General features: G+C 31.5%; 1 protein-coding gene across 2 annotated transcripts in view; it reads left to right on the forward strand.

Moving 5' to 3' along the window:
- Positions 1-7437: 7437 nt before the first annotated feature.
- LOC106462713 (cubilin-like) overlaps positions 7438-12714 on the forward strand; it is a 31251-nt gene continuing 25974 nt past the window's right edge. The window contains exons 1-3 of one of the 2 annotated variants that reach the window (XM_013922657.2): positions 7438-7578; positions 11549-11623; positions 12579-12623. In XM_013922657.2, coding sequence (XP_013778111.1) covers positions 11602-11623; positions 12579-12623 — 67 coding nt within the window. In that variant the 5' untranslated portion in view covers positions 7438-7578; positions 11549-11601. Of the gene's footprint in view, positions 7579-7873; positions 7974-11548; positions 11624-12578; positions 12624-12714 lie in introns of those variants that run through there. The other variant, XM_013922658.2, reaches the window with a different exon arrangement.

Consider the following 12714-nt stretch of genomic DNA (forward strand, 5'->3'; position numbering starts at 1 on the left):
ATCTAATTACAGACAAGCAAACAAACAAAACAATTTCAGAGTTTTAGTAGTATATAGATTGTTGTAACGTGTTCTATTGTTGGGCGGGTTCTTTTGGATTATTTGGTAAAAATAATGCTAAGTCCAATCCTCGAAACGATAACAAATTAACTTATGTCTTCATAAAAGCTTGCTATAGGCTACTTTTATCTGTAGGCTTAACTTTATAGATAACGTTTCAATAAAAACTTCGAAATTTAATGACACCTAACTCAAAAATAAACTTACATGTAAATTTTTTTCTCGTTCATCTATCCATGGTAAACATGTTAACTAACTCACTGCTTATCTTACTAACTGAACAACAGAACTGAATAACTTACTGTTTGCACTAAACTGATTCACATATTAGCTGACTGCTTTACTGATTATCGTATTTTATCTTAGAGTTGTGACCTTTGTTAAGCATCTAACCTGGTCATTAAAGTGCTTAGAGTTGTGACCTTTGTTAGGCATCTAACCTGGTCATTAAAGTGCTTAGAGTTGTGACCTTTGTTAGACATCTAACCTGGTCATTAATGTGCTTAGGGTTGTGACCTTTGTTAGACATCTAACCTGGTCATTAAAGTGCTTAGGGTTATGAACTTTGTTAGGCATCTAACTTGGTCATTAAAGTGCTTAGGGTTGTGACCTTGTTAGGCGTCTGAGCTGGTTTCTCTACAATGCTTAGAGTTGTAATTTCTGAAAATCTCTGACAGTCTGACATGATGAACCCAGATGTTACTTTTATTTCTGAAGGTGTTATAGGCGTTATTCTGGAAATTATAGGCCAGTATGCCTTACTTCTGAAGTGTGAAGCAATCTAATGATTCTGAAAAAGTAGCTTTGCAAAATCATTTAGAGAAATATTATATCATAAAAGAAAACTAATAAGATTAAAGAATTAGAGATACGTTTTGTTGTTTGTTTTAGAGTAAAGCCATATTAGGCTATCTGCTGTGTCCACATTTGGAATCGATCCACAGATTTTAGAATTGCAAGACCGTAAACGTATGCTATTCCGTCAGGGGACAAAAAGTACAGAAAAGCTGTGGTGACAAAATTGAAGAAGTGCAAAAAAAAAACATTATAATATGCAGAAAAACTATAACAGAAAGATTAATGAGGTGGAGAAGAAAATCATTGACAGAATAAAACAATGTAGAATATGAATTATTAAATGCAACTATCAAATCAGCTACACCTATCTCTGTGTCTGCCCATGAATTCCAACCTAAAATACTATTTTCTACAAAATATTGACTAGACCTATCACTATTACTGCTGTACCATCTGTTAATGCAGGACTCGCTTGAACTAATCAAGCCATGGCACTACCAAATCTAGTTTCAAACTTTAGCTAACCAATTCAACAACATTGCCCAATTGAAAAACCAACAGACTATGATGGAAAAAGTACCATTAGAGGAATACCAGTCTCAGTTCAAAATATTTTAGAGGTAGAATAGTGAACGACAAACTATTTACAATACCGACAATTTAAAAGGATCAACTTTAACAACGTTAATTAATCCTCCACTTGAGATCCATAACAACTATTAAGCATTGGTAGATGTCTTATCCAACAGGTTCTGAGCGATACATCAAAAAAAGAGTGTCCAGAGTCAAGTTTTATAACAGAATATGGAAGAAAGTAGAAACATTAACTGAACTCACAGAAGATCTGAAACTTGCTCAACTATCTTACCAGCATGTTCTAATGGAAATTATAAATTGTTTGGCATGTGACTAATTTATAAATTCTATAACAAACAAGAATATGACAATTAAGTTGAAGAAAAATAGGTATCCTCTTTAAAGGATGCTCTCCAGTTGAAGATAGAACTTGAATTCATTTAAGTCACAAATAAACAACTAAAAACACCATCTAGAACTTATGGGATAATCAGGTCGAGTGGTACTGAAATATCAACTCCCTCTAATAATAGTCTAGAAGAACTGAAAGGACTAGCTATACAAATAGTTACATGGTGTGGAGGACATAAACCACAAGATAATAGGTATTTCAAATGTAACTTGAAAAGACATATTGCCAAGAACTCTAGACAACAGCTTTTAGGAAATAACTCCACTCAAATGATATCACTATGAGTGAATTGTTATAAATATGGCCATTATAGCCAAACAATCAACAACTTTTAATACAACAACAAGAAAATACCCTAAGGATGAGCATTCGAGCCCAACCATATCAAAGAACAACAAAGGAGTGCAGGAATTAATAGGACTTATGGGTAGAAGTTTAGTTAAGAATATCGAATCTGCCACAAATGAAATAATAAGAAGTTCATTATTTAAAAACATTCTACAGGACCATGGGTTTATTGCTGGAAAGAAATGTAATACGTTGATTGACACTGATTCTATACCTACAATAGTTTGACCCGATTTGATAAAAAAAAGTGGGAAATTACCTCCAAAGATGAAGAATGAAGATGGACTGATGCAAATAGCCAATGGACATAAAATTCCAGTACGAAGAAAATTAGAAGTTACCTATACTCTGTACTTCATGGTGTGTGAAAGATTGACATTGAAAAATAGTGAATATTAGTAACTGACTTCACGCGAAGACTGGAAGCAAGGTTAAGCTAATTTCAGGAAATACCCATGTACTTCATGATAATTACTACACCAGAGTTTGAACTTCCAGTGATAGCAAAAAGAGCAGTTATTGTACCCCCAAGAAGTGAAGTACTCATACCAGGACATATTAGGAATAACTTTAGATCTAGTGACTGGGTTGTAGTAGAACTAAATAATACAGCATGTCCTGAGAGATTGATGGTTGGAAGAATTTTTGTTGATCTGAAGAATAAAGATGTCATAAGTAAAGCCATGAACATAACAAACTATAAAATTTGAGCCAAGTCTGGATGGGACACTGAAAGATGTTAGGCTGTGAAGGTAGTACTTCCACATCAACAGCTTACCACCTTACTCACAAGAGCTGTATAACCAGAATCGTAGAGGTCTTACAGCTGATTAATGGCAGAGATTACATGGCTTGTTCACGAAGTTTCAAGATACATTTTTCAGTAGACCGCTTGGCTTAGTCCAATCAAATAAAATATTCTATAAGATTGATACCGGAGATGCAGCTTTAATATACCAGTTAACCAGCCGACTTCCATTTACAAAACATGCTGAGGCTTTAAAGAGATAGAAGCTATTAGATAAGAAGGAAAGATAGGTTTGAGTTCTAGTCCTTGTACATTTTATATTTACTTGTGAAAAAGAAGGGTGGATTCACAAGATTGTATCTGGACTATCGGAAGGTGAATGAAATCATAATGAGGAAATCCAACTCACTACCAATAATTGGCCTTACTTTGGGTGCGTTATTTCGATCAAAATGGTCTTCAACATTGGAACTGAAGAGTAGATATTGGCAAGTGTAAGTAGACAACTCAGAAGGAGAGAAGACAGCTTTTTACTGCAGGAAACGGATTGTGGCAATTTTTTGCATTACCATTTAGATTATGTAATACACCTGCTACACTTCAACAATTAATGGAGTGTTCTGTCTGAACTACCTTCGAATATAATACTCACTTACTTCTATGACATAATCACACAGGGGAAGACCTTTGATAACGCTTATGATGGGCTAAGGAAAGTTCTAGATTGATTGAGGGAGGACAACCTTAAGATGAATCCCAAGAACTGTGAATGGTTCCATCAATAGGTGAGTCTCTTGGGACACATAGTCAACAAAGAAGGGTATCTACAGACCTATCTAAGATCGATTATGTTAAAAATTTGCTAGCACCAAGGAACTTGCATAAGTTAATAGGATTTCTTGGACTGTGTTCTTAATTTAATCATTTAGTAAAATCATTATCTGACATAACTCATCATCTACTCAAAATTACCTGAAAAACCAGATAATTTTTGTTGGACTGCTGATTGTGAACAAGCATTCAGTAATCTCAAGTAAAAATTGACCACGACTACTGTACCAGCATATCCAATTTTTGAAGATCCCTTCATTTTTGTTATAGATGCAGTGTGAGCAGTGTTATCATAAGTACAACAAGGAAAATAACTTGTAACTGCACACTATAATAAGGCAATACATGTTGCAGAAAGGTGATATTGTACATCTCGGAAAGAGCTACTAAGTGTTGTTCAAGCCTTAAGTCAATTCCATCATTACGTGTAATTGCAGCATTGAAGTGGTTGATGAATTCTCGCAATCCAGAAGGCTAGATAGCAAAAAGCCTCCAAACAATTTCAGGAGTACAACACAATGATGTTGAAATACCATAGGAGAATTTTAAAATGCCATATGAAGACGTTGGAATATCAATACATGAGCGTTGGAACCACACAAGGATGTTGAACTATCACCTAAAGATGTTGAACTACCATCTAAGGCCGTTGATATACCATGTAAGGGTGTTATAACACCACACGAGGACGTAACAATGAGTGGCGTTTTCCAGTCAAACAAACTTCAAGTTTCAAAAGTATCAAAACAAAAAACTTATTTATAATAAGTTAGGAGCAAATTTATAAATCTTACTTGATCAACAGAATCCTCTCATTAGTTCTAAGTCAAATTAATAAGTTTTAGCACTTGTTGTTTCAAAAACACCAACACGTACATTTCAACTATGACAAAAAAAAAAGATAGCTAAATCAATTAACGTGTTTAAATTTTGCTTCTAGCGTGTTTTGCCAGTATTAACCAAAAAACACCACTAACAGCGAAGGCATGAAATTGATGATCTAAAGCACAGTGGTAACACAAGCTTTTCGTAGTTCTCCTGTTACCCATAATTAAGACTAGTTATGGTCAGTTATTATTGTAGACTTTTAGCGACTATTTTGGTAGACGTTATCATATAATTGTGGATAATATTCTTTGTTTATCCATGTATCCAGTGGTTTAAGAAAGCAAGATTCCTGAGCATTTATCTTTTTATTTATAAGCAAAGGAAATTACTTAAAATGTTTTAGTTTATGTCCAATTAATTCACCACACCTATTGAAGAATCTTTATACAAGCATTGTTTATTCAAGAAGAATGTTAATGAACTAGGAAATCTTGAACGTTTCAAAATTGACCAACCACCCTTCAAATATACTGATGTTTGTAAGAAAAGAAAAACAAAACCAGAAAATACATTATCAGTAAGGATTGAATTAGTAGTGGGAAAAAATATCTATTCTGAATCCATGCAGAAACAATTGGTATGTGGATTATTAATAAGAACTTCTGAGTGAAAGCAAAGAATGGTGAATAATAATAACTCATCTACACTATACGTGCTATATCCAGCACCAATGAAGCCTTTCAACAATGCCATAGTTATTTCGGGCAGCTGGAATACCACATATTTAATAATGGTTGAGACACTGTTTACATTAGTAATTTGCTTGAAAAGAACTGTTATGGTGTGAACTGGATTAAGTTAATGAAGTGCACATTTACACCAATTTTATTTACGTCACAACAAATCAGAATTAGATTAAGGATTTTATGTTCAATATCTGATCATAGTGCAGGCCTTATATCAGCCTTTCGCGGGTCTAATGCGGCCTGCACTCTGTCTGTTGGAGAGCAATACACTTTTATATCTGCTTACAACAGCATTTCAATGTGGATGTGAGGTATTTAACGAAAATCTGTACAAACATGGAAAAGCTGTCAGACTGACGTCTAGAATAATCAAGAAGGGCCTCATTTGGCAAGTTGTCCCTTGGATAATGTTAAGAAGTTTGATATATATATTCAATATATGTTCTTTACGAGAATGTACATACCTCTTGATGATAACTAGACATTGTAAAAGTTACGCGTTGAATACACACACATATACAGTTTAATCACGTGTATGATCTTGGTGTGATTTATATTACTTGTTATTGATGAGACATTCTTATCAAAGTATCTTTGTCTGGATACATCGGACGTACTACATACTCGAAAAACAGATTACCTGGGAATCGTTATTTTATTCTGTGGTTGTAAGGGGTTGCTTTCGGTCAAGAACATACAAATATACACAACACGGGTCATTCTGATTACATGAGAATCTGGCATCATTATTTTATTTTGTGGTTGTAAAGGATTACTTCCGGTTAAGAACATACACAGATGCACAACACGGGTCAACTCTGATTACATCATGGTCCACTTGACATACAAGTCTGTATATGACAATCAAATTAAGTTTTCATTAAAATGGCAGTATTCCTTGACTGACAGGAACCTGATCTATGATGAATTTGAACCACCCCGACAGTGATGGACAGTGTGAAAGGAACTCTATATTTAGATTTATTATAACGAGGGCAAGAGAAAGGAGATGAGAGATTGAGAGTAGCTTGTAGGTGGAGAGAGAAGGAGACATTGATGATATGGTGGTCAGTTAATAGTGTAATTCTTCATGTTATTATGATTAAATGTTTTATATCATAGTTACAGAGTTATCAGTGAGCCTGTTCTTTTAAATATGTAAAAAATATGTCTATACCTAACCGAAAAACCTAGTTCACAACTACTGACATGTATTTTGTATTTGAATATGTATTTATGGCAAATATGTGTGATGTTTACCACCACCTTATGTGATATATATATATATATATATTTTTTAAGTTTAATACATACGAATTATATAGTTGTAACGCAGGATGCTGTTCAAGGAAGTCACAAAGCTCCTTTCAACCTAGTTATCTATTAAAACTAGATGTCACATTCGCTTTCTCTAGGTAAATACTTATGTAAAGGGTAACATGCTGTAAAGAAATGAACAGTGACCTTTTCTACTGACAGGTTAGGTCATACCTCGAGTATACAGCCTTCTTTATTTTGCGATTGGAGTGACCACGCGCACTGAGAAGAATAACATCATTGTTTCATTTAGACAATACTAAGTTTTCTCAGTCTGGAACAACACACTTCTTCGACACATTTCTTTTCTGAGATATGTGGAAGAAGAAGTTTATAGTTAACAATTGTTTGGCTTATTGATTTTAAAATTTAATTATACAGATAAAACTCAGATAACTCAAAAAACTAACTTATAGATTAATAAGGTTAACTCTTTATTTTAAAAAACGAGTAAATATACAAAATCTCATAAATTAATGCATTAGAAAATAAAATAAACGCATAATGATTAGAATGAACTTTAGAATGGAGTTCGCATGGAATTTAAATTGAGTATTGTTAGATGACGAAACCGTAAAGATAAAATCATTATAAAATTCGGCAAAAAACAAAAAACGGACTCGATAAAGACATCAAATGAAACATTTTCAATCATTATTTGAATGAAACGTGTTAATTATTGTTAACGTTGTAGTTTTAAAGTCTAAATATTTATAAACTATTAGGAAATTAAATTATATTAGTTTTCAAGGTCAAATAATGCGACACCTATGTAAGGGGTGTATTATTAATCTCTTCAACTTCAACGAAAACGGTTGTATAACTGTTATTGAGTTAATATTACAAAATCCGTTGTTATTTAGCTTTTACCAGAAGGCAGGAATATTTTACCCCTTTTTCTTTTTCACCAGACCGTAAGCAATTCTTAAATTCCTTATTATAATTTTGAAAAAGTTTAATTTGCGAGAAGTAAAATAAGTTGCAGGAATTATATAATATTTACTAATAGTGGTAATACTAGTACTACTACTAGAGTGATTATAGTTAGTATATTACTATTAGTAATACTGTATTATAGATAACTTTATCGTAATTCACATATTGTTTTTAATGCTTAAGACTCCTCTATGCTAATATAGCTAGTCTTTAGCACGCCTCCGGGACATTTGCAACTTAGATGACGTCATTAGGAAATTCGACAAGAAACCAAAACCGTAACTGAAATGAAGTAGAAACTAGTAATGGTACTAACTGTGGGTAAATGCATGGTTTTAGGCCTAAACTAAAGCGTATCATACACCGGAGTCTTGTAAGTTTTAAAGACTAAAGTTGATAGATTTTTTCATTAGAAACTTTAGAAAAAGTAATAATATTCATAATTATTTAAAATTATAATGGCTGATAATTTGCACTATTTCCATTGTACTTTGTACATTAAACTTTAGCTTTGTTGAAACTAAAACTGAAACCCATTTTTAAGAAACAAACTTAAAAGTTTTTTAATAAGTGGATATTTTAGTTAAACAATTAATTAAACTGATGTACTTACATTTCTACCTAACAAATTCTGTTGAAACTTACTGTTTGACAGTTCTGTTGAAAGTTATGAATGTTTGGCATATCTTATTAATATTATGTCTGCAGTTTGTATAAAATATTTTCATATTACACTGATTTATTTTGACATTCCTTAGTATATGAAGCTATCAGAGTTATATATTAACTGCTTCCACAAGAGTTATTACAAATTTCACATTGTATTTTACTTGGACATCTTGGGTGTACTAACTAAATTTTATTACACAAGATTTTTCCAATAATAGCACACTTGACTTGCCAAACTTGCATTTTTCACAGAGAATCAAAAATTAATTTGAAAGATAAATTTCAAGTGTTTTAAAAGACTGAGGTATGCACATCAAATTATTGTTAATACAGAACATATGTCAGCATTTACCAAGTTTCATTAACTTTTCTGTTATATTTTTATGTATTATCTATTGTTATGATAACCATATGTTAAGATTAAGCATGTATAGTTTTTTTATATGTTAGTTATAAGTTTATCTTATTTTAGATTGTTTTATTTCAAGTTAATATATTATGTTGAAGCAAATATTTATAATGTAAGTAACTTTCACTTAATCAGTTGCTAAAAAATATTAGAATATGTCTGAAAATTACTGGGACAGCATTCTCAACAACAGCAGAACTGAGAATATCTGAGTCAAGTCACCTTCAGAAAAATTTTAAAATAGACTTTCAAAGTAAAAAAAAATCAAGTATCATTTCAGACTATTTGCACTCTTTATTGACATGGTTGTTGTGGTAATTGTAACAGAACTGCAGGTAGATTTTACTAGTTTATTGATACACTTATGGTAATGTGATCAGAATTTTACACAGAGGAATGAAAACTGTATTGTATACACACAGAGCTTTTTAATGTAATATTTATTGCCAAAAAGAAGTAGACATAGGTGTTGTGTAAAACAGTGTTCTGCCTGATTTGTAACCTTTGGAGTATTTCCACTCTTGTAAACAGTCTTGCAGATTAAAGTTGAAAATTAATTGTGCAGTAAATGGGGAGGGTTATGCTATCTATAATTATACCACTACATGGCTTTTGTCTAATAGTATTTTATAAGACTTGTATGATATATTTGGTTTTTTAGTTTTGTGCGTAATCAGTTGTCAGGACAAAGCCCAGGGTTTGTTTGATAAAGAACAAGCATAAAATTTGTTTTCAGTTTTCATCATAGGGCACTGCTCTCCATAGATAAAAGAACAGTGAAAATAGTTTATTTTTATTTGAATCTTTTATTTAGTTTCTTTAATCGGCTATGTAATGAAACTAAGTATCCCACATCATATATGTTTTTACTTACAGTTTTACTTAGAGTTTGTAATACCAAAGCATAAACTAGTTAAAATAAAAATATTTGGATGATGTTTTTTTTAGTTTGCATATAAATGATTTTTCATAAGTTTCTGCTTTCTTTTCTTCCTTCATGATCACTTTACTTGTGTAGAAATTAAACAGACATCAATGTTATATGTTTTTAAGCAGTCTTGATGAATCATGAATGAGTGTTCATAGTCTGTTGTCTTAACCAGTCATGATCAGGAGAGAAACTAATGTTCCTAGTGTTAAATGTCAAATACACAATACCATGTATGTTAGCTAAGTGAATGTATGAAGTAACCCACTCTTTTGGAGCAAAATATTAGCACAAAAATTAGGAAACTAGATTGAACACTTTAATGTGTACTCTTCAGTTTTTCATAGTCTTATAAGAAATTTGCCCACACAGCTCAAGTGATACCTGATTTTGAAGTTCCTTTGAGGACACGCATGTTCTGGAAACAGTTCAGCTTTCAGAGGTTTTACAGTTCAGTACAATTTTGATAATACAACTTTCAATAATTCTTTATATGGAAAATATTGCATTATTTGTATTTCCATTTTTAATGTCCTTTTTGTATTCTTGGGTTTAGATTTTTTCCAACATATACTTTATCACAGGACTGGCATGGAACAGTAAAGATATCATGTATTGTATCTTGTTCTATGGTTTTCTTTGAAGTCAGGTTATTTTAATAGTGTTATATGTGACAATAAAATTTTGTTTAGGACTTACTCTCTGGGTTCAAATTTTAACCTGGAGTTCAAGCACTGTAGTTTCTTATCATTTTCCTCAGTTTATTATTTTCAAAAAAGGTTTTTCTAGATTTCAGATGAGAATTTTAGATGAATGATATATTGTAAATTCTTTAAAGTAGAAATGTTGTTTTGAGTTGCATTATTTAACACTAAAGTATTAAGAGTTTACTAAACTTTAACATAACTCCAAGTTGAACAGTTTTTAACCATGTTTGTTTTCAAATAATTTCCCAGTTGAGCATTACATAAGCTGTACAGGCAAAAACTGTAGGATTGAAAAGGAAACACGAAAGTGATGAAAAAATTTTTTTACTCTTTGTTCTAATATTTTATTCCAAAAGCGTGGTTTATTTTTACCTTCTTAATTTGGACTGTGTTGTTTTGACTAAGCTTGAGCAAGTGATAAAAAAAAGTTCCTTGTATTGTTGTTGTAACTAGGCTTGAGCAAGTGATAATCAATGTTCCTTGTATTATTGTTGTTTTAACTAGGCTTTAGCAAGTGATAAATCAATGTTTCTTGTATTGTTGTTATAACTAGGCTTGAACGAGTGATAAATCAGTGTACCTAGTATTTTTGTTTTAACCTGATAGATTATGTGACAAATCAGTGAACCCATCATTATTGTTTTAAACTGATTGATTAGGTTATAGATCATTGTACCTGGTATTGTTGCTTTAACCTGATTGATTAGGTGACAGATCACTGTACCTAGTATTGTTTTAACCTGATTTGATTAGGTGAAGATCAGTGTTCCTGGTATTATTTTGATCTGATTTGATTGGGTGACAAGTCATTGTTCCTGGTATTGTTGTTTTAACCTGGTTTATTAAGTGGTAAATTGTTGGTCGTGGATGAAGTCTTATGTCATAGAATCACCAGTGTGGTCAGTGTATGTCATCTCTATATTGTTTTAAGTATTATGGTTTTCATAGATGATCTGCAAAGTAGGCAGTGTATGTACAATGCAATACAGTTGCTGGCAACTGCATGAGGAGCATTTCCTTTATCGTCTGATGGCATTTTGAAAGACTTCATTCTTCAGATTATAAAGGAACTATTCCCAAGGCAGTTGCTGCCCATTGTATCACATTAGACCATACAATTCTTGAAGTGTAAAGAAATAGCTTAAATTTTAGAATAATATAAATGACTCAACAAATTAGCAGTATTTTTATAATTATAAAGTATGCTTTTAACTTTTTTGTTATTTTTATTGTAGATAAATATTAGAAGCTGAAGGTACTAGTGCTAAAGTAGTGCATCTCAGCAAAGATGAAGAGTGTTCTCTTATTTTGTAAGTTTGATTTAGATTTAGTATGAATCCTGTTTTTTAAGTATTCAGTGGGAACATTTTTTGATATCCAATATGTGATGCACCTATTATTCCGTGTTACAAGTGCTATGTAATCTGCCATTTATTTCTAACATGACTAAATAATGTAGTTTATTGATTATTTAAAAAAAAATTAGTTACTGAAGTTACAGGTATTATGTATACTTTTTGAAGTTATCTATACAATACATAAATGTACACTGAAAGGGGAACCTACAAATGTTTCATAATCTGGCAACATTTCCTACCCATATTTTCTGTAGCCTTGCTTGCTTGTAAGATTATTAAATAGTAAAGTCCAATTTTGACCATTTCATTACAGCACGATAAGTTTAAAACAATTGATGTTTTTAATAAGTACTTTTGATTTACCCTTTCTTGACTACAAAACATATTTCAAGTGTTTAGTGCATACCTTCATATCAAATTTCAAAAGTTAAGTAAAAATGATAATTCTAACCATACTTGAACATTAATTAACTAAAAAATATTTTTGTGTCAATAATTTGTTTTTATAACATTTATCTAGTGTAATTCAGAATAAAAATTAAAGTTTCTGCACATCTTTAAAGAGTTTTATCTATAAATAAAGCCCATTCATTTCTATAGAATTTTTTGTTTATCCTATAGCATAGTTTTACATTTTGCTGAGAAACTATTATCCTTGGTGAATTTAATTAACCATGTTTTGTTTTATTACTCCAGGCTTTCCTGTTAGTCTGACAAGAAATTTCAACAGCTTCTGTAGTTTGGGCTTAATCAAAAGTATATATAGTACGAAACCATAGTTTTTAACCATTTTTAGTTCTTAAGTTACAATATTTTATACAAATAAATAAAATATATCTGTGGTGTTTATATGTAATTAAACAACTCAAATTTTGAATTGGTGAATTGAATTATTGTTTTTTTGCAGGTTTCCTGTTGATAGCTATTGAGGTATGCCTTGTAGTTTCAAAAGGTTAGTAGACCTGAGAAAGTGTGAGACTGTTTTTTAAACATGAAATTTAAATAGGATTTTATTTTGTGTTAAAACATCCAAAGTGAGTTCA

The sequence above is a fragment of the Limulus polyphemus genome, unplaced genomic scaffold, assembly GCF_000517525.1.
Source record: "Limulus polyphemus unplaced genomic scaffold, Limulus_polyphemus-2.1.2 Scaffold1230, whole genome shotgun sequence".
NCBI lineage: Eukaryota > Metazoa > Arthropoda > Merostomata > Xiphosura > Limulidae > Limulus > Limulus polyphemus.